The 24,201-nt window shown below is 37.1% G+C and overlaps 1 protein-coding gene across 3 annotated transcripts in view; it reads left to right on the forward strand.

Moving 5' to 3' along the window:
* Lmx1a (LIM homeobox transcription factor 1 alpha) overlaps positions 1-23,727 on the forward strand; it is a 100,746-nt gene extending 77,019 nt beyond the window's left edge. For 2 of the 3 annotated variants that reach the window (XM_083144297.1, XM_083144298.1), the window contains exons 3-7: positions 3,024-3,244; positions 4,895-5,031; positions 9,611-9,806; positions 10,507-10,614; positions 17,308-23,727. In XM_083144297.1, the coding sequence (XP_083000423.1) occupies positions 3,024-3,244; positions 4,895-5,031; positions 9,611-9,806; positions 10,507-10,614; positions 17,308-17,528 (883 nt within the window). In that variant the 3' untranslated portion in view covers positions 17,529-23,727. Of the gene's footprint in view, positions 1-3,023; positions 3,245-4,894; positions 5,032-9,610; positions 9,807-10,506; positions 10,721-17,307 lie in introns of all 3 variants that reach the window. The other variant, XM_083144299.1, reaches the window with a different exon arrangement.
* Positions 23,728-24,201: the final 474 nt, after the last annotated feature.

Raw genomic sequence — 24,201 nt, forward strand, 5'->3', positions numbered from 1 at the left:
TTTTCAAAACGGCTCCAAGTTACAAAATACAAACAGCGTAACAACATGTCAAATTCCGTCCACACCCATTTCCCCCGGAAAGTCTAACTTTCAAAATCACTACCTTTCTGTACAAACAATACAAAGCAATGCATAACACATAATGCCACAGATTTAGTTCATACTACAGGGAGTTGGCGACGATAAATACGAGGGTCACTATTTATATTTTGAGCCTAACAAAGAAAAAACAGGAATTTGGCATTGAAAACTGCTTTATTGTTTTTCGAAGTATTCTCCTTTATGGTCAATACACTTTTGCATTCGTTCGAACCATTTGTCAAAGCAGTTTTTCCAATCTTCTTGAGACACCTCCATAATATGGTTTTTGAACGCATCAACGGCGTCTTCCGCCGACGAAAATCGTTGTCCACGCAATTTATTCTTGACATTCGGGAACAAGAAGAAGTCATTGGGTGCCAAATCAGGACTGTACGACGGATGACCCATCAATTCGATTTTTTGACTGTTCATAAAGTCGGTTGTTAGACGAGATGTGTGACAGCTGGCATTGTCTTGATGAAGAATGATCCGACGGCGTTTGTTTGTTTTCCGTATTTGACCGAAGACCTCTGGCAAACAAATTGTTGTGTACCATTCAGAGTTGACCGTTCTACGTTCCTCTAAAGGCACAGTTGCTACATGACCAGTTTTCCCGAAAAAACAGGCGACCATTTGTTTCGATGTGCTTCGAGCGCGAACAACTTTTGTTGGATTGGATTGGGTTCATCTTGAAACACCCATACAGTCGACTGCTGTTTACGTTCCGGCTCATATGCATATATCCATGATTCGTCACCTGTTACAATCTTATATACGTCTTTTGAAGCACCACGATTGTATTTATTGAGCATTTGTTTGCACCAATTGACGCGACCGTCTTTTTGAGTTTTTGTCAAATTGTGTGGGATCCAACGAGAACATACTTTTCTCACAGCTAAATGATCATGTAATATTTTATATATGCTGGTGGAACTAATGCCTATGGTTGCCTCAATCTCACAGTATGTCACATGACGATCTTGCAGTATTAGGTTTTGCAGAGCATCAATGTTTTCTTGAACAACAACTGATTTTGGACGACCTTCGTGAATCTCGTCGGTGAGCGAATGGCGGCCACGATTAAATTCGTTATACCAGCGTTTCACAGTGGCAAAGGATGGGGCTTCATCGCCAAATGTGGAAGTAAGTTGATCGATGCACTCTTGTCTTGATAATCCACGTCGAAAATCGTAAAAAATCATCGCACGAAAATGTTCACGAGTTAATTCCATTTTATTGTTGTCGCGCAATCTCCAAGGCAACATAAACAACACAAATGAAGCTATTGACAAAACATTTGAAGTACGTTATGGTCAATAATGCCAGACGATTCCGTGCAAACGTCAAATTGCGCCTAACTTCAATCAGTGTTGCCAAGGCTCAAAATATAAATAGTGACCCTCGTAGTATCATCAAAAAACTTTCATTTCTCCACTATAATACATCTCCGTGAGCTAAAAACAACGATAAGCAGCATGTATGGTCTATCTACAAATGATGAGGTAGCCGCATAGTAAAGTAAGTTTGTGTTTTGGTCTCGTCTTGAATTTACACATCTCTGTTTCGTCTCGATCACGGTACGATCTCTACTTCCATAGAAGATGAACTTTGGTGCAGACCGTATCCATAAGGAATTGGCAAGAAATTCTTGGGATGTGGAACCAGCGAGGGGTAGGCTAAGGGAGTTTGAAGCCTTGGGCGCCATGCTAATAATGGACGCTATTCAAATAATTTTCAATAATTTTAAATTACAATTTTTTCTACTGAGACCACACTGCACACTGTATTATTATGCTCCTTTGGGGCAAAGCCTCCTCCCAGCTAGGAATTTCCACTTTTAGCACTGGAGGGCGGAGTAGATTTCATATCTTGCCCTTCAGTCATCTAAATTAATATTTTGCCTTTTATTATTATTATTTATTATAAATCATTAATTTGACAATGAAACTTTATTCGACTTGCTTCCTTTCCATAAACATCTATCACTTCGTTGATGAACTGTTCTGTTAACTCCTTGTACTTTTTCACGATGCATAAGTACCAAACAGAGACCACTTAATCTGCTGTCTTTCAGGCACCCCACATCTGTGTTTTCACCATTCAAATTATATCAAGTTTTCTCTGGTATCTCAGGGGGAGCAAATGCCCTGCCTGATCCCCCTCTACAAATACCCTTGACTTTATGTGAATATACAACTAATATTAAACTAAACATTTATTGTCATTCCTAGTACAGAATAGAACTACCTATGGAAAATCGTATACTGTATCTGCCACCAAAGAATGGAGTTCCCTTCCAACCTCTCTAACATCCATCCAATGTCATGAGCAATTTAAAAAGAAACTAGAAAATCATATTCATATTCTTTATTTCCGTGCATAAACATGAGCAACTTTTCTGTTAAAAATATATATCCACTGTAATAATTAGCAACTAGAAGCAATACTAAATTAGTATAAAATTGAACTTACTTACGTGAGTGAGTATGAAGATTTGAAAACAACGTTTCAGGGTACAACTGGCCCTTGCATCGGGTTCATATTTTCTCTAGGCACTAATCATAATGCCGCGTCACTAAGTGTTAAAAAAGGATTAGGTTAGAGGTTTGGTTAAGAAACACTTGAAACAATCCCTGACAACATTCCTGTCTTAATATACATGTAATACTTTTTTTCCTTTCTTCATAATTTTATTCATTTTATATTTTTATATTCAGTGTCCATCAAGCTTAGATGTAATCAGGGTATATTCATGTATTCCATTTTTATAATAATCATCCAGACAAGGGTCTGTTGGAAGAGCAGCCCTTGAGGCCGAAACATGCCCGCCATTTAATTATTATTATTATGAGGTTGATTAAGATTAAGTGAATCGATTATTTAGAAGTACCTTTGACAAATAATTTCCACATGAGTAGTAAATGTTTTAATGTATCTTGCAGGATATTTGCTGCAAAGTGTGCACGTTGCGGGGAACGTCTTCTACCTCATGAACTGGTGATGAGAGCAGAACCCCACATCTACCACCTCCACTGTTTTGTGTGTGTCGTGTGCTGCCACCAGCTTAGGAAAGGAGACGAGTTCGTGATCAGGGGTGGACAATTGTTCTGCAGGGCAGATTTCGAAAAGGAACTCTTCATGCTGCAACAGGCGAGTCCCAGAGGTAATAATACACCTATTCCATTCACAAAGACAACGAGTCAGAATTTCTCATGTGAAAAATTGTGCATTTTAGTTTGCATGCATTGCATCCTGGGGATGCTGAACTGGTCAGTCGACACCCTTTCCCTTGAAATTACCACTGTTCGTTTCTAATTAGGAGGAAAGCAAGACACTTATTATCTTTATGGTTCATAACAAAAACGAAGTTCAGTTAATGTTGTTCAAATTCAGGAGCACCAAGCATTCAGCTATTCAAGGACACCTGGTGATGCAACACCTACAACAGTCAGCTGCTGTCATCATTATCGTTGTTAGGAATTGTTTCTTCTTTTCTAATACACAATATAGCTAAGAGTATGTCATTGGCCTGCCTTAACAAGTTTTGTTCATGTCTTTCCGATGGCATAGTGGTAACGTCACATCATTGCCTTATAATCAAGGGGCCCAGGTTCGAAACCCGGTGGAAGCATATAGTGGGTCGGATCCCACTTTAAACTGTAGGTACAGTCCCAATTCGACTATCTGTGCATAAAAGTGAACTCAAAACAAAACTCAAACAATCTTTGTTCGTTTCAAATTACCAAAGACATGTTGTTGTTGTTGTCGAAAGCAAAAATGAAGCGTCCCTAGTAGTGTTCTGTTCAGTTTCATTGGCATATTTTCATAGATGCTTACTAAAAGTTGATTGGTACTTGATGAAATATTTAAAGCTTGCATGCATGTTTCTTGTTTTCTTTGTTTTCAACATTGCACCCCCTAAATTTCATTCCACACCCCTAGATGATTAATCCTGATGCAGCCACTGTCTATTGAGCAACATCCCTTTGAGAACCAAGACTTGCCAAGGAACTTTTTGGTAGTTCAAATGTGGTCAGCACATTGAGTAGTATCACCACTGTTCTGGTTTTCGAGACAAGAGTCTGCTAGTATGACAATTGTCCTCACAATGCTGGATAAATACTGGAATGTTGGGAATCAAACAAGAGTTAATCGATTATAATTGGATTTATATGGAGTAATGCTGGAAATTTCTACTGTTTACAGGAGAAAAAGTCTAATGTTATAAATTGTACCCTATTGTATTCTCAGAAATCTGTTGGTTTTCTTCTGAACACCTTCAGGTCCAATGTACATTTCCAGTACATATACATAGAGGATTTAATTTGTTATTTAGCATAGCTTTTCTACAATGTTTGGCTAATCGTGATGATGAGAATGAATGATGATATGATGAAGCTAATAAAGGGATAGTCACAAAGAACACACATGGTTAGGCCAGTATTCGAACCCAAGACCCTTGATGTTGTAAGTTGCTGTGGTAACCACAGTAGAGGAATTAAAAGTGAAAATATGGTATATAGTGCATTTAGCTTAACACGGTGGCTAAATATGACTTTTCATTTCTCCCGCTTAACATTTTTTTATATCTATTTGAAAATATGAACACAGTGGATGTTTCAAAATGTCTAATGACTACTGAAAACAGTAGACTTTGCAAGGACTGTCAGCTTTCTAACTGAAAGGATGGCATGTCTGTAATATTTTGTATTGATCAGGGTTTTTGTGAGAAGAATATTGTGGCTTAGTCTTTTGAGTGTTTCAATAAGTTGTTTCCAGTGGTAATTATTACAATGAAGTTTCTGCACAATAGATGACCTCATTTTGGACGAGAACAGTCGGCCTCGAGATGGAAGAAGAGGCCCAAAAAGGCCAAGAACAATCCTGACGTCTGGGCAGAGACGACAATTCAAGGCTTCTTTTGAGATTAGTCCAAAGCCCTGTCGAAAGGTATGTAAAAATAAATAATGTAAAAATATTACTTTTTCCTACCTTTCTCACGAAATATTGACAAGAGTTCCACCCTACCTATATGGCAGGCCCGTACCCTCGGGCCATGATTTTTTTTAAATGTGAACATATAAAAAGCTACAAAAATAACCGACGATTTTTCAAACTTGTAAAAATTTGAATTTTGTCTTTGCATAAATTAATGTATTTGTTGTGTAGAGAGGCAGTCTCCAGAAGTCTGCAGTCTGTGATATTGGGTACTTTTAGGTTTATAACCATTGATGCAAGGCTACCATCAGTGGCAGCGATTGGAGGGTCATGAGGGGGGGGGGGTACCCTTCACTATTTCCACATTTGATCCTGCACTACCCAGACCAGGTGGAGGCTCATAGTGATTCGGATCCCACATTAAACTCTAGGTGCAGTCCAAATTAGTCTATCTGTGCATAAAAGTGGACCAAAAACAAAAACTCAAACTTGTCTACTAAGAGAAAGTAAATTGTCCTTGCAACCCAGTTTTGGAACCCAATCACCGCTACTGGCTACCAGGTGAAAATGTCTCTCGTTTTCTTTATTTTTTTGGGGTTAATCATAGCCCTCTACGATCCTTCATAGCAGGCTATGGGTTAACTCATATTTAACTAACTAACTAACTAACTCTCTAGCCTTCTTAAACCCTAAGGTTCATGGCTGCAGCAACACAGGCCTTCCATCTGTCCCTATCTTGAGCAAGATCTATATACTCTTTTCCATCTCTACCGATTTCCTGTAGGTCCATCTCAACGTTGTCCCTCCATCTTCGTCTTGGCCTTCCTATAGGTCTCTTACCATCAGGTTTCCCAACAAGAATCCTGTGAACTCCTCTTTCCTCTCCCATTCGTGCCACATGGCCTGCCCACCTAAGTCTTCTTGATTTAATTATTCTAATAATATCTGGACATGAATACAAATTATGTAGTTCTAAATTATGTAACCTTCTCCACTCACCTGTCTCCTCATCCCTTTTAGGTCCAAAGATTTTCCTAAGGATCTTATTTTCAAATACACTCAATTTGTGTTCCTCTTTCAATGTAAGGGACCAAGTTTCACAACCATATAATACTACAGGCAAAATTACTGTTTTGTATATTTTAACTTTTAGTTTCTTAGATATTAAACGAGAAGACAAAAGTTTATGAAGATAGAAGTAACATGCATTTCCTGAATTAAGCCTACTTTTTATTTCCTCTTTAATATAATTTTCATTTCTTAATATTACTCCTAAGTATTTAAATTTGGAAACTGCTTCAAACGAGTTGTTATGAATAATTAGATTTTGATTATTACCTAACACTTGGTTTCGGCCTGTAAGCATATATTTAGTTTTCTCTTTGTTAACTTCCAAACCTATCTCTTTAGCAGTTTTGAAAAATATTTTAGCATTATTCTTAATTGTATTTATATCATCCCCTAATAAGTCTACATCATCTGCATATGCTAACAACTGAGTCATACCATTTAATTTTAGTCCTTCGTTAGTTTCTATTACCTTCCTAACAGCATATTCTAAGGCAAAATTAAAGAGCAATGGAGATAATGCATCTCTTTGTTTTAACCCATCATGAATTGTAAATTTGTCAGACACATTAATTAATACTCACACGAATCTTCCTTTCTCTTTCACTGGTGCATACTTTTACCATATTAACAAGCTTCTTAGGTATTCCAAACTCGACTAACATATAATTTATCTGTTTTTAACCCAATCATATGCTTTTTTAAATTCAATGAATAGCTGATGGACATTTTGATTATATTCCCACTTTTTATCAAGTGTCTGTCAGATGTGAAAAAATTGATCTACAGTTGATCTGTTACGTTTAAATCCACATTGATAATCACCTATAATTTCATTAGCATATGGGGTTAGTCTTGTTAAAATAATGTTAGATAATATTTTATATGTTGCTAGGAGTAGAGAAATTCCAAGGTAATTATTGCAGTTCATTTTATCACCTTTTTTAAACACAGGAACAATTATGGATTCTTTCCACTGTTGAGGGATTTCTTCTTTATTCCATATTAAACAAATTAATTTATGAATTTGACATATTAACGAATTTCCACCATATTTAATTAACTCAGCTGGTATTAAATCAATGCCAGGTGCTTTGTTATTCTTTAGCCTTTTAATAGCATCTTTAACTTCAGTCAAGTTAGGTTCTGGAACTAAAGGTTCTGCTGTGTGCACTTCATTTACTTCTGGTTTACCTAATACATGAACATTTAAAAGTCATTAAAGTAGTTCTTCCATCTATTTAGAATATCGCTTGGGTCAGCTAGAAAATCACCGTCTTTATCTTTTATCAAGTTTACTTTAGGTTGCCACACCTTTATATAAATCTCTGATATTTTTGTTTTTGCTGTTTGTTTCAATTTCGTTAATTTTGCTTTTCAAGTAATCTCTTTTTTTACTTCTAAACGTGCGGTTAACTTCTCGCTTTATTCTATTATAATTGCTTAGATTTGTATCATCAGAGTTATTTAACAACCTCAGTCTAGCCTGATTCCTTATTTCTATTAGATTATGACATTCATTATCAAACCATGGTTTACTTTTTCTTGGTTTATGGTATCCTATACTTTCTTTAGCTGCTGATTCTTTTGCATTACGTATGTGCTCCCAATTCTTATTTACATCTGTTTCATTTATTTATATTTTCATCATCATTTAAATCCTGCAAAACATCAAATCTATTTGACAGTTTAATTTGGTAATCTTTCTTAATTCTTTCATCAGCAAATGTTCCTGTATTAAATTTTAGAACTTTTAGATTTTGTTGCTTATGATTTATCACTGCGAGTCTTTCTCTTAAGTTAGCAATTACTAAATAATGGTCACTGGCACAGTCAGCACCTCTATGTGTACGAACGTCAATTATACTAGTATGCCTTCTCTTATCAATGAGAATATGATCTATCTGATTATGAGTTTTACCATCTGGAGAAGACCAGGTATATTTATGGATATCTTTATGTTTAAAAGTGGTACTTTTCACAATTAAATTCTTTGAGGTTGCAAAAGTAATCAATCTTATACCATTATCATTACTTAATTCATGAAGACTTTCTTTACCAATCGTGGGTTTAAATGTCTCTTCTTTGCCAATCTGTGCATTACTGCACTTAGTCAACCAACAGAGTGAAATGATCAACATTTTGCTCTGTTGGGATTTACAGAGCTGTCCTGTCATATTTATTGTAATAATAATTGCTAATGCGTATAATTTAATTTGAAAATATACCAATGGTTCTGGTATGAGCAAATAGAAGAAATTTGAAAACATTTTTAATTTGCGAAACTCAAAACTATCCGAATACTTCTGACCAGCATCGGCGATTGGGTGCCACAACTGGAGCAAAAATGTATAAGTAATCTCTTTTTTTACTTCTAAATGTGCGGTTAACTTCTCGCTTTATTCTATTATAATTGCTTAGATTTAATATGGGCCTGCTATATGGTAAATGGGAAGTAGACATACAGATAGAACTGTATAACCCCAACAATTATTTGTATTTTTGTCTTGCATTTTTTTCTTTTCTTATTGTATTTTTAGCATTGTATGACGTCTTCCATAGTCATGGACATGGTTCAATGGTAATAAAAAAATGTATTATTATTATTATTATTTTGAGTAGGAGTAAGATAATTTCTTGCAAGTACAACAGTAAAGACAAATAAATATTAGGTGCATTTTTCAAGAGTTGAAGGGCTAAGCAAAACAGAGGTAACTTACACTTTTGTCAAAAATGTATAGTAGTAGATCTACCATTCTCCAAGAAATGGCCCTAGAGACGCTAAAATTTACAGCACAATAACAAAAACTTGTTGTTCCAATGCCCTCAAATGGTAGGCTAAAATATTAGATGAAAGAAGGTACCAATCCACAGAAGTATGGGAGACTGTGAGAATGAAGCACAGGACACTATAAAGCAAAGTGAATGGTATTTCTTTTGTAAGTCATAATAATATATACAAGGTGTCTGGGCTGGAGGTATACAAAAATAACTACTTCATATATTGTCTTGCAGTGAAGCTCAGTCGATAGACCATTGATCCCAGATTTCAGTAGTCCATTTGTATGATCATTCATGCTGTTGAGTCACACATCTTCAAGTTCCTTGAAACGTTTCCTGGCCACCGAGATCCCCAGATTTGACACCATTAGACTTTTTTCCATGGGGCTTCATTAAAGTTCACGATTTGGGTAAGTTGAGACAGCGCATCATTGAAGCGGTTGCGCTAATAACACCTCAAATGCTGGTCAACATTTGGCATGAGCGTGAGTATCGTTTGGATATCTGTCGAGCTACAAATGGTGCCCACATTGAGGTGTACAAGTGTACATAAAAATTTTCTCAGTTACTTTTTACAAAACCGAGACGATAAAGTTTAAAGAACTTTACAGATGCTAAAATATATTTGTGTATTTTTGTATACCTCTAGCCCAGACACCCTGTATAACACCTGCACTGAAATCATATATTTATTTTCAGCTAAATATTAACCATTATACAGGATTTGCAATTTTACTTGCAGGTTCGTGAGGCATTGGCCAAAGAGACGGGTCTCAGTGTACGTGTTGTGCAAGTTTGGTTTCAGAACCAACGTGCAAAGATGAAAAAACTGCAGAGAAAAGCAAAGCAAGAGGCTGATCAGAAAAATTGTGATAAAGATGGCAAGGAAGGGAAAGAAGAGAAGCCTATCAAGCAAGAGCCACAATCAACAGAACAAAGTAGGTTAATATTTATTATTATAATGATTCAGACAATAAACATTACGATCACAATATTTTTTTGAACATGAAAAACTGATCAAAACTAAGAGAAAAATCTTACACACCGCATTACAATGAACACTTGTCATTCATGGATTTCCAGTGTTTATTGTTATTATTGTCATAATTGTCTTGCTAAAATTCTACCCTATTAATGTGTTACTATACTCATCAGCAGATGGCATCAGTAACCAGTAGATACAATCTGATGATTTGATGCATTAAACTAGCATGATATTAACCTCCTGCCAGTCTTGAGAGATAGGTAATAGAGCAGCATTAGAACTCTATTCACTGAAAATTGAAATTGTGTCCATTAATGGAAAATGTGACCTAAGTAATCATCTGTACCATAAAACAAATGTTTTATTAGCAAGTTCCTTATTGTCATTTTAAATTTAGTTGGATTGTGATTCTTGAATTCTTCTGGCAACTTGTTATATAGTTGTACATCTTGAAATCCTAGACCACTTTGTGTTTTAGACATGTGGACAGTTGAAAGGTGGAGGGAGTTATGCATACGAGTGCTGTGCTTGGGTACCTCCATATATTTTTAGAACATTTGAGAATTGCTATAAGATATATGTAGGCTATATAAATAAGTAGTAAAAAATTGTTTTAAAAACACGTAATTAATTTACTTCTTTGTTTCAAACAGATCACTATCTGGGTCTAAATTCACTTAATTCAAGAGAATTAAATGATTCAGCCTATACGCCATCAAGCAGTCAGCCTCTGAATCCAAACATTCCCTTCTCTCCTGATGGTAAGTCTCCCCAACAATTGGAAGCACACTTATTGCAGTTTTATGTTGGTATATCAGTTTATACTTAACACAGTCAACAATAGTTAGAGATCCAATACCTTTATTGGTAAGTAAATTATTGAAATTTAATTGTTTGCTATTTTGAATTTTGTGTAAAATGAAAAATTATCTTTTCATTGAGAAGTGAATTCAAAGAATGAATAAATATATAAACACACACCCTTATAGTAATTATCCTTCATTATATACTAGATAATGCAATAAATGTAACCATGTAAATATCACATATATTTCCATTATACTGTTTGATTCATAGCTGCAGATTTAGGCATGTGATTTTGCTCCTAGCTTCTAACATTATAATAATACAAACAATGAGAAAGATTATTTCTCTATTTGTTCCACCAAACTTAAAATAAATGCTAGTTGTACAGAAATAACACCTACAGTACTAACATGCATAATGTTCAGGCACATATACAGTGGGGGAGGGGGACTGTTCAATATATTTCAGATATTTAATGTTCTTATGCACAACACTTCATTTACAGAATAACAGTTCATAAACCTATAACAAGTATATGCAAGCAGTCATTCAAAATTCATAGCAACGTAGTAGTAAAATACACTAAAAACTTTGGTTAAATTTTATTTTTATTATTATTCCTTTCATTTTACTGATATCGGGCAGGGCCCCTAAGATATTGCCCCCACTCCCCTACTGTGGGGCCATCAGGACTATCCATTATACCACTGGTATCCATTATTACTGATGCATTTCTTTTATCTGGTGGAAGTATCTTCATAGACTGGTCCTTCTTCAGAGTTATAAATGCTACTGTTCCTGGTTTGATTACATAAAAACACTTTAAACTGACACAATGTGTTAAAATAACTTTAAATTTACAAATGAATTTTGAGATTTTTCATCCCAAAAAAATGAATTTTGAGATTTTTCACCCCAACAAAATGAATTTTGAGATTTTTCACCCGAACAAAATGAATTTTGAGATTTTTCACCACAATACCAAAATGTAATTTTCAATACTAAATTTGATCCCAAAATTCAGTCCATTCTTGTAGTCAGATTTCATTTTTTTATTTATTACATACATGTTACAGAAATAGAAATACAATCATTTTAGTTTTGTGAACAGTATATCCTGTATACAACATGGGAAAAACATTTGAGACAATAAAAGGTAAGAGTGTACAATTAAACTATACAGTATAATATAAACCACAAGTTAATTTGGCATAAGTTAATATTTGCAATATCACACGCAGAGACAAAAAGAGAGATTTAATTACTTAAAATACATTAAATAACGTACAATATTTTTTTAATTAAACATATTACACTACTCACAAAAAGTTTGGAATATTGTTATATTAGACAATAGGTGATAGACATGGCCTTGGAATGCAACAACACACGGTCTCTGTTTAGTGGCCGTTCTCGTCTTTTCGCCGACATATCCCACCATGCCTGCCTATCACCTATTGCCTAATATAAAAATATTCCAAACATTTTGTGAGGAGTGTATAATTATAATATTGAACCAACTTACTGTCTAGAGATGAGAAATGTCTTATTAGAGCTTTTAGTGATAGAAGTTTCATTTCCAATAATATATTTTTAAATTTTAAATTACCTCCATGTAAAATAAAATTGTATTGTTATCATATGAACCCATTAGAATCTTCTTTATAAAATTAGAATATATTTCTCTTAATTGTTATAGTTTTTTTAAAAAAAATTTAAACCGTTGTATAGTTTATCATAATCATAAAAGACTTGAAACAGTTGAAGAGGGTAACATAAAAATCTGAAACAAGTTCCTTGCACACTTCCTAATATGCAGTAATTTTCTGGCATGGAGAGTGAGAACCAACTTTGGCAAGCATATTGTAGAGATAGTCAATAAGTATTATAAAATGAAAGATAAATGCCTCCCCAATGGCGTAGTGGTAACATCGTTGCCTTGTAATCAAGGAGTCCCAGGTTCAATACACGGTGGAGGCATGGTGCATGGTGGTTCGGATCAAACCTTAAGCTGTAGGTCCAGTCCCGATTAGCCTATCTGTGCATAAAATGGAATTAACAATATATATATTGTTACAGAAAAGTTATATATATATATATATATATATATATATATATATATATATATATATATATATATATATATATATATATATATATATATATATATATATATATATATATATATATATATATATATATATATACAGGGTGTTGCAAAATACCTGTTACAACGCTTGGGAGGTGGTTCGACAAGTAAAAACGAGGAAAAAATGTCATGTGAAAAAATGTCGAAATCGGCACCGTTTGCGAGTGACAGGCGTGCGAAAATCGCCTCACACCATGCGTAAAGTACAATAACTCAAGAAGGAAGAAAGATATCAATGTCGGAATAAAAGAATACAAACAAAATCGTGCCTGACGAATACAATGGTGCAGCAATTGAGGCCCAGTGTAAATTGCGCAAGGTGACTCTCAAAGAAAGTGGGGAATCCCGATGGAAAATATAGGAAATTTACTACTATTTTCTACATAATGTTGAGATCGGAATGTAGGCAGTAAAAAATGACGACGTATGTCCACATGTCCCACTACTGCTGGTACACCGTCCCACACTCGGGAAATAGGAAATTCACTCGAAAATGACGCTATGCCGTCAAATTACGCTCAGATTGATTTCAGCTAATTGGTACAGAAAGCTCCACTAGAGGCGCTGTGAGTGTAGGTCACCTGTTACGTATTAGTGTTGGTGGATACTACGTAGAGACTGTAGTCGACCGTTGTTTTTCCTGTCTTGTTCTGCGTCTCGCAGCGTGGAGTTTAGTCTGGCGTGTGTGTATGGTTGAATTGCGCTAAGGAATACTGTACGTAGAGTACGTATTCCCGTGTTCTTTCTCGGTTTGCAACAACTGCGTGGACACCTGTGTGACATTACGTGGGTGCTAATCACGGTAGTTGTGATCCGTCACTCGGAGGGAAAGTGCCCCTGTTTCTGGGCAGTTCTCGAACAAGACAATGGTGGAGTACTCTACCCACGAGCTTGCTGATATGCATCTCGTTTATGGAGAGGCAAACCGAAACAGCCGTGAAGCACGTCGTTTGTATCACGAACGTTTTCCCAATAGGCGATTACCAGCACATGCACTCTTTCAAAGATTTGATGCTCGACTGCGTGAAAACTGGATCTCTACTACCCCGTAGGTGGGATTGTGGAAGACCCCGCACTGTGCGCACTGTGCAATTTGAAGAGGACGTGTTGGACGCGATACGAGACCGTCCTGACACCAGCACACGTGTCATTGCTCGTACTCAACAAACCCACCATAGCAATGTGTTCGCGTTCTTCGAGAGGAGGGATTGCACCCATACAAATTGCATAAGGTGCACCACATACTGCCCACGGACTTTCCCCTACGCATGGATTTCTGCCAATGGTACGTGCAACAAACTCTTTCCATTCCAGAGTTCCCAACAATAGTTTTGTGGACCGATGAGGCAATGTTCACCAGGGACGGCATGTTCAATAGCCACTACAGCCACGTCTGGGATATGGACAATCCCATGCAATCATTGTGCGCCATCATCAACATAGGTTCGCAGTGAATGTGTGGTGTGGCGTAGTAGGTGACCACTTGATAGGCCCGTACATTTTGCCATCTACTTTGTGTGGTGGAATTATCGGGTGTTTCTACATGACGTATTACCTGAACTTTTGGAAAACGTGCCACTGGCAGGTAGACAACGTATCTGGTTTCAACACGACGGCGCCCCCGCACATTTCGACCGGGGAGCCAGAGCCTTACTCAACGATATTTTCGGCGATCGTTGGATTGGCAGGGGTGGACCTTTACCGTGGCCACCTCGTTCCCCCGACCTCACACCACTGGATTTCTTTGTGTGGGAGAAATGAAAAGGCTCGTGTATGAAACCCCTGTGGAAAGTGCTGAGGATCTCGTTGCTCGTGTTAGTGCCGCTGCTGGGACAATTGGTGACATGCCAGAGGTATTTGCACGTACCAGACAATCAGTGCTTCGCCGATGCCATCTTTGTCTTGAAGTCAATGGCGGACATTTTCAACAACGTCTCTGAGTATACCGGTGTTTGTGTGAGCCCCTATCAGCACCACATAGTGTCCTTTAGTGAAAGGTACGAGTGAAGATGCTGGATATCGCTGTACTTCATACCGTCGATCTGCATGTGCGGAGGTTGTGCGCTTCTCAGTGGAATCCCTTCCAGATGTGCTGTGCCTGGAAATGTTACATGCCATTGTGTGCATTTTCTCGCCATTCTCCGTCTTCATTCCTTCGAGGATTACCCACTTTCTTTGGGGAGCTCTCTTGTAGTATATGTACAGCCTAACGACATGTGGCCAATGTTTAACTTTTGTTTTTCGTACTGCAAAGTAGTGTGTCAACATTAAGGGATTGAAAACTTTTTTTTATGATTTTCCAGTATTTTTTTCCATTTGGGATGGTGTCCCAGCAGTAGTGAGACATGCGACAAATTGGTTTCTTTTCTTCGAACCGCAATGTGAACCGTGTACAACAGGAGATTTGCAGTTATTTTCCTATTTCCCGGGTGTGGGACGGTGTCCCAGCAGTAGTGGGACATGTGGACATACGTCGCCATTTTTTACTGGCTACATTCCGATCTCAACATTATGTAGAAGATAGTAGTAAATTTCTTGTATTTTCCATCAGGGGATTCCCCACTTTCTTTGAGAGTCCCCTTGCGCAATTTACACTGGGCCTCAATTGATGCACCATTGTATTCACCAGGTACGATTTTGTTTGTATTATTTTATTCCGACATTGATATATTTCTTCCTTCTTGAGTTATTGTACTTTACACATGGTGTGAGGCGATTTTCGCACGCCTGTCACTCGAAAACGGTGCCGATTTCGACATTTTTTCACATGACATTTTTTCCTTGTTTTTACTTGTAGAATCACCTCCCAAGCGTTGTAACAGGTATTTTGCAACACCCTGTATATATATATATATATATATATATATATATATATATATATATATATATATATATATATATATATAAACAAACATGTTCAAGTTACCTGTAGGTTTTGTGGTGATTTCATGTGTATTTATATATGATTGTTAAAGTTCAGTTCATAATTCAAGGTAATCTCAAGGTCCTTAACCACGTCTACTTAACTGGCAAGTGTGTTCTTTCATACACGCATGCACAATATGTGTATGCGTATGTTGTAACACTAAAGTGTAAATCACCAACCCTGAGACCTTCTGTAATCAAACCTTCTCACCAATTCGATGTATCACTGAACACGGAGACCTTCCCGCATGCATAGAACTCACCATGTTGAAAGTAGCACTAGTTCCTTGTTGTTCACATGATTATTTTTAGAAAATAACCAATGTTATAAAATATCATTATGTACACAAATCTCTAAGCTCATTGAAAGTTACAATGCATATTCCTACAAAATGTCCACACTTATCTTGCCTTGCCATGTATCCAAGTTATTTTACAAAGTGCACTATATTTGGCAGAACAAAAATCGTTATTAGGGTGCTTGTCAAAGTTTCCAACCGCAATAAATTTACGATCTTTCTTTGTCTTGTTTTGATCATCATCATCAATATATTTATTGGACTTACAGCATTGCATATGGCTGTTTATGTCCATTATATATTTTATTTACATAAGATACAATTTACATAAAATCTACAAACAAATTTCAAATACACTGCTATCTATATCAAACCTTAGAAATATACATTACCATGTTATATCATTTTGTCTAAAAAAATGGAAGTAAAATATATTCAATTCACATGCAAGAAAGAAGCCAAATTTATGGGAAATGATTACTGGTGCAAAGAGTTAACCATAAAGGTGAAACAATAAGTACAAATGAAAGAGCATTGGGTTTAATAAAGTGAGACGACATTTGCGGCAGCGTATCCCATACTACAAATTGGCTGTTGTTTTATCTTACGTAATGAATCCTGTAACAACGCTGGATTTTCGTGTGGATTATTTTACTTCTATGAGTTTGCAATGCTTTCTGCATGCACATGGTTTTGTTTACAGAAGGTCTCAGGGTTGGTGATTTGAACTTTAGTTACATATGCATAGTTACATTATGCTATGGTGTTTAGAAATTGTAAATCTTGTATGTAATGATACTGCATGTAACTATATTGTAGTCAACGGCGAAGAAAATAGTAGGCAAATTGTCCACCACTATTTTCATTACTTTTTTATTCAACGTTCTGTGTTGTTTTAAAGGAATGAAACTATGTTGGTTCGAAGCAGGCATTGTTCTCTGCTTATTGACGTCATTATTTCAATTCATTGTCATCACATTGTGTAATACAGACCGAATGAAAATGGTGGACAACTCGTCTACCGTTTCTTTTGCCGTTGGGTATACCTTTAACACAGTCTAGGTATTAAGTATACGACTACAAGGTTTGTCCTTCATGGCTAGAAGAAGAGAAACTGTAAGCATATATATTCTGTGTGTAGCTTCTCTATATCGTGCTTCATTGTACATAATATTTCGGACATAACGTCCAGTTTACAATTAAATATGTTGTTTGTTCGCAGTCTGCCGTGTCCCTCAGTCGAACCTATCAATTTTGTTATTGTAACTTTTCAGATACTTATCCAACCCATTCAGGAGAAAGCTTCTGCAGTTCAGAATTATCTTTAGACGGTAGCACCAACTTCGAGCAGTTGGACGAGAGTGGGCAGGATAGCATGACTCAGCAGAGTATGGATCGATTACAGCAACCAACGGACACTTACTCGTCATCTGCCATCGAGCAAGTGAATCATATAGACAAGCTATACTTGATGTCAAATACTTATTTGCTATGAATGCAACCGTAACGACTATATTCTGTACCGTACAACACATCCGTCACAAAATACTTTTTTAGAGAAAGGAAAGTGCATCTTTCATCCCATATTGTTACATGGCTGTGTATGAATTTATTGTTAATACTTTTTCAGCAGTCCAAGAAACTCACAGGAATTAATATTACACGTGCATAAATAGATATCAAAACATTATTTTTGTCTGTTGCTGTGCAAGTGTGTTCCTTTCAAGTACACTTTGTTGTGGAAACAAAATTTATCTCAAGATGGAAGAGCTTCTATGTGCACTAGTCTACTTTCGTTGAATTACTTCATGTTCATTTGAGTGATTGTATATCTGCATTACAGAAAACTAGTGCAATGGTTATTTTATATTTTAAAATGGTATGGTGTACTATTTATAGATACAAAACAAAACACCATATGTGCTGTGTATGTGTTACCAAGTTGCAGGTATCTTGAGCCATGTCACCAAGTGCTTAGTGAAGGAAGCAAGCAGTCGCACACTGTTGTTCATATTCTGTAAGAGAAAAGGTGTGTGTTTCTTGTAAGTTCACTAGTGGTTTACTTTTGAAACCCATTTTGTTTCTCTGTCATTTTAAATTTTGTTGTACATTACTGCAAACTAAGCTTATTTCGAAGCTAAACACAGATCAAAAATTAGTAAAAACCATAAATTTTCTCAACACAAATCTACATTCTTGTACAAAGAGCAATTTGATAACAGAATTTAGTACTTTTCAGATTTATACTAAACAATCTACAACATTTTTATGTAGGTAAATTATTTCTCTCTGTACAAAATATACAAAAACTACTACTATTTCTTTTTCCAAAAGAACTATGCTTCAAAGTGTATATAATAGATCAACCAAATTAAGAGTAAACATTCATATCAGTTTGGAAACAAAGCAAGGTATTTGGTAAAAAAAAAAAAAAAACTATGGATTTGTCCAGTAGCACAACCACGATTTCACAAAGATAGGGAGGAATCTGATTTCTTTTCTTAGTTAATGCTATGTTGTACCATCCTTACATGTTATTATATTTATTTTGAAACAAAAAGTAGGGCATATCTCAATCTCCTTATTCTTTTTATAACACAGCAGATACACAAACTTAAAATGCACTGAAGTAATAATTTACTTCAGCCATTGAACAATCACCAGTAAAACATTCCAGAGGTCTCCTAGTCAAAAAATAGCCTTGTAAGAAACTGTCTATAAAATTGAATGTAGTATTCCATATACAGGGTGATTCAGAAGTTATGGTACAAACTATAAGGGTGAAAAGTACACCCTAGAAGCAAAAAAAGAAAATTCTAAGTCAAGATAAGTCCACAAATAAACCCATTTGTGAGAAAATGGTGGATGGATTGTCAAAATCTCCCAGTTTCCTATTTGCTGATACTCATGCTTGTCCAATAGGTGTTACCTTGTTTACAATGTAACATTGGGGAGATGTGGTGGAGTACACCTGACCTACCATTACTTTGTACATTTTGGTTTTGTTACTTGGCTCTCCACTAGTACTAGTTATGCAGCACCTGGTGGACAATAGCACATACTGAGGATGGGTATAAGGAAACATGACAGTGGCAGATTATTAATATTACACTCATACATTCAACATATTCTAACTTACGTTGACTGCAATGTTTTGACTTTTCTAATGTACACTACAGTTTGTACTATCACTTCTGAATGAATCTGTGTATATTTATATTTTTGGCCAATTTAGCATTAATTTTCTGCCACTTTCGGTCATGACAATGAGAATAATGATGTTAGATCAAATTGAAGAAGGGACACTAACACACTCCCATGACAGGACTTCAATGCAGAACTTATGGTGGCAAGATCATGACCTATGTGAACGTGTTTCATCACAGGAACCAGCTTTTTGGAAGTTTCATGTTTTATTCCTCACCAGATTTGATTTCTTATGCAGGGTGTCTACCAAAATGACAAATCCAAAATTCTTGACTTTCTCGTGGCCTTTTCTTGACCTTATTTTTTTCCTTCATCTTAACATTTATTTAATCACCCCCTACTTAGGTATAGTTGGAAATTAAGAAAACAGATATTTTTATTCAATGAAAAAGCTAGTAAAAATTAATGTTTCAGACTTCAACCTGGAAGGGGAATGACCACATTACTTTATTTAATATTTCTACAAAACTTCATGCGTACAAGAACGTAATTATTAAGAGAACAAATCTTAACCACAACTCAATACAACTTTGGATTTCCAAATATTCAATTTTATGAAATCCCAGTACAGGTATGTAACAAAGTATATTCACTATACTGTAAAAATAGCAAAAAATCTTGACCACAAGCATAATTTCCTGTTTTTTCTTCAATTTCTTGACTGGTAGACACCCAGTTATGGTATAGTCAATTAATAATTAAATTAGTTTCATAGACAAAAAAACAACATGCGGCATGTCCAGGAAGTACCTAGTCATATCATAAAATCTGTTACAAAGTTAATAATGAACTACAGGCACAGTTCTCAAGCAAATGTATTAATATTTGGATGTTACAAAGGTACAGGTCTTGCCAACAAGAGCACCAATTACTGTTGAAAATGGCCACCTCTGGCCTTCGCAGAAGACAAAGTCTCTGAGGCCAGTCATCAATCGCAGCACGCACGGTCTCGAGGGGAAAGCCCGCCACTGCCTTCACAAGAGAATGCTTGAGACTCACGTTTGGATGCCTCTTCCTACAGACCATACCCTCGAAAACAGACCACAACCTGTAGTCCAATGGGCTGAGGTTGGAGCTGCTGGAGGGCCAATCAGCCGAAGCAATGAAATCAAGCAGATTCCTTTGCCTTGTGGGCTGGTGCTGATTCTTGCTGCTGGAAGCTCCACGGCTCATTGTTCACAAGTGGCTCCAACACTGTCGCTTGGTACACTTTTGCAGGTGTTTTGCAGATGTTTTCACACCATGTTCACAGCAGTGGAGGTCAGTTGTGCCATCGTACGAAACCCCCCACCAAACCATCACTGAGGTGGGATGATGGCTCCTGAGGATCCGTGGCATGTTTTCACGAGCTTCGTGGGATGTCGAGGCATAAACACGATCGTTTTGACGATTGTAAGACTCTTCAATCGTGAAGATCTTTTCGTCCGTGAAAATGATCCTCCTGTGGCCACCATTTGCGTAACGCTGAAGAAGTCTTTTTGATTTCTGCTCCCTCTGGACCTTAAGCTGTGGAGTGAGGAAGTGACCAGTACTTTGCCGATAAGCGCGGAGTCCTAGGTCACTTCGGAGCACATGCGACATCGACATCAGAATTTATGATATGACTGGGTATTACAAGCACCCCTTTTAGGCCAACTTCCCAAAAATAAAGCCACACACATGAAGAGACAAAGCAGTGCCATATACTATAAGAACACATCCCCTGTCCCATATGAAATTTCTGGATACATCAGTGGAAATAAATGTTGCATCTTTTTGTGTAAGTTGACTCAACTTAGTAACATCACATTTCTTCCAAGTGGAAGGAAAATGTTCTTTTCTTTTGGCAAGAATCCAACAAGTAGCAATTTATCCATAAACTCCTACACTGTATTTCTTAATGCCACTATATAAATAATGAAAATTTCCCTTGACAAATCAGTGGAAGTGTGGACACAATGATGATTAGGAATGTTTGAAGACCGAAACGAATGGTTTGACTCAAAACAAATGCATGTTGTTCCACATGCTACATAGCAGATAATATTCACCTTGGTAGTCAATTTTCAGATGCAGATTCCTGCAGGTGTATTACACATCATCTAAGTTAAGAACCAAAGCTAAAAATCTGAAAAAATGAATAAAAACAAGCTACATCATTATTGTAATGAATACCTCCCTTCAAATAGCTGGTTCAAAATTTCCTGACTTTTTCGTAGGTTGATTTCCTGTACATTTCCAGGATTCCTTTGTCAGTAGGAACTGTCTGAATATGATTATTTGACTTCTCTTTTGCTATCAATCTGTTTTCAGAAGATTAAAGAAAAAGCTAAAAATTCCAACAGGCTCTATGAATACAATTATATTAGTGAAGTAAAACAACTCTCTCTTATCAGGATGCAAAAGAATATATCATTCCCATTTTTTCATTTTGTGTACATTGATGTGGTATTGTACAATGGGATGCATAAGTATTACCAAGCAAATTGTCCACCACCATGTATATTTACTTTGTATTACACAATCAGAGCTTGAGAAATAGAAACAAAACAACTACTTAAAAACACGTAGGATGAAAGAGAAAATTAGTAAAAGTAGAGTGGTCGCAGTGGCTCAGTCGGTAACACGTCTGACTACCATGCTAAAGGTCCCGGGTTTGATCCCCGGTCGGTTCAAATCCGGGAACTTTTCTAAGGTTGGAAGCGGCCCCGGCGCCCACCCAGCGTCGAATAACATGGGTACCTGGGGGAAACCCTGGGGGGTAAAGGTGGTCAGGGGCGTGATGCTGATCACATCACCCCCACTCACGACCGGATCAAGAAAGTGTGGGGCATTACCCCCACACCCCCTATACGCCTTCATGGCATGTTGCTATGCACAGGGGAACACTTTACCTTTTTTTTACCTTTTAGTTGTGGACAATTTTTCCGAGCAATACTTGTGAATCCCACTGTACAGGTTTGACCATGTCACTTGCACTTGTGGAGACCAGCGAATTCTCTGTGTGGTATAAGCAAGATTCCTCCCTGCACACTGCATCTCCAAAGCCAGTAGTTCATGGTCTTCCCAATGGCGTAGTGGTAACGTCGTCACCTTGTAATCAAGGGGTTCCAGGTTTCATACCCGGTGGAGCACATGGCCCAGTGGTTCTGGTTCCACTTTAAATTGTGGGTCCAGTCCCAATTAGCCTATACATGCATAAAGTGGACTTAAAACAACAAATCAAAGAAATTAAATGCAAGGCCAGTAACCAGTTGTGTTGAGATAAAAAAAAAAGCTGTGTGAAAAAGCATTTACCTTATCACAGAACCACGTCCTGTCCCTTCTGCCATTATTACAATGCTGCACTGCATCGTTCCTCACAAATCACATGGCGAGAGGTTTGCCACTGCAAGACTGAAGCCTCCTGGCTCATTCACATCCTCCTTACAATGCTGCTCACTCTGCAGTCAATACGTGCATACAAGAGGTCCCTTTCACAAATACAGCAGGTTGGCCAAGCTTGGTTTTCTATTTAGGATGCCCCTCTACAAGGGACAGTCATTAGAAAACAGGCCACCTTGTGTAGCTCACCATGAAGATGCCACAGAGGCTCCAGAAAACTCCTGCCACTCGAAAGGTGTTCCGTTGTCGCCCGGTAGATGGCAGTTGCATTGCAGGCTTGAGTGAAGCAGTGCGAGTGTGAGCCGTGTGAAGTGCACAAGTGCAGGGCGGCAAGTCACAGAGGCCAGTAAGGAAGAGCAGTGAGCAGTTATGAGTTTCCTGGTGGCGGAAGGTGCTAGTATGCAAGACATTCATCGCTGAATGACGGCAATGGTAAACATTGTTTATCTCATGTCGCGGGTGAAGGAGTGGAGTTGGAGGTTTTGCAAAGAAAGAACGTCGTCACTGCAGGATGATAAATAATGTTTTCCACACACTGCCATCATTCGACGGTGAATGCCTTTCGCACTATCGCCTTCTGTCACCAGAAAACGCAAGGCTGCTCACTGCTCTCCCTTACTGGCCTCCATATGCTGGATGGCAAATCTCTGCACATCTGCACTTTACACGGCTCACACTCAAGCCTGCAAGTCGACTGTCATCTACCGGGCAGTCACATCACATCCAGTGGCAGGAGTTTCGTGGAGCAGCAGCATCTACACATCGAGATATACCTGGTGGTCCGTTTTCCACCAACTAACAATTACATAATTTACAATTGAATCCTTAGATCTTGTAAAAAAAAGTATGCAACACAAAATACATCTATTATTGTATGAACATAGTGCAGGTTTTGTGCAATGAAATGACAATTTTCTTTCCTTTTTTAAGCAGCTGTTCACAATTGTTCCCGACAATCCTCAATATATGACCCTTAATTTGTGAAATCCCATTACCATTTTTTCATTTTATGAATGAAATGTATATTTATTCATGGACACGAATTATCAATGTATTTTTCCTTCTTAGTGATATACCTGTGAGTTGTAACAGTCCATTTTTGTACAGAAATCTAATTGTCTTATGCTGTCTTATTGTAAAAACAAAAAATATTTAAATATATATTTCAGAAGAAAAAGTGTGCAATCAATTGTAATATCCTTTAAATCCAACACCTAGGGCTCTAACACTGAAAAAAAAATCTTGCAAAAGACATATTTGTACGAGAGGGGTTCAAAAAGTTTCCATATCCATATAGAAATAATTCACATAGGAACACAAACTTGTGTAGGTACAACCTTGTGTTATGTTATGTGCCAAATATGACTGCAGTTGAATAATTACTGTTTCCGTGCCAGGTGTTTCAATGAATGTAGGTGCGACAATGCACAAATTGCAATACAGAGCAGTGATCTGATTCCTCTTTCTGAAAAGGCAAAGCTCCCAAACAAATCCATGAGGAAATGTTTGCTGTATATGGTGACGTGTGTCCATCCGATAGTGTTGTTGCTGAAAGCAAAGAAAATTCAAAACAGTGGAAGCATTGTGATTCCCCTTTC

This window comes from Lepisma saccharinum, chromosome 23 (genome assembly GCF_977018435.1).
Source record: "Lepisma saccharinum chromosome 23, izLepSacc3.1, whole genome shotgun sequence".
NCBI lineage: Eukaryota > Metazoa > Arthropoda > Insecta > Zygentoma > Lepismatidae > Lepisma > Lepisma saccharinum.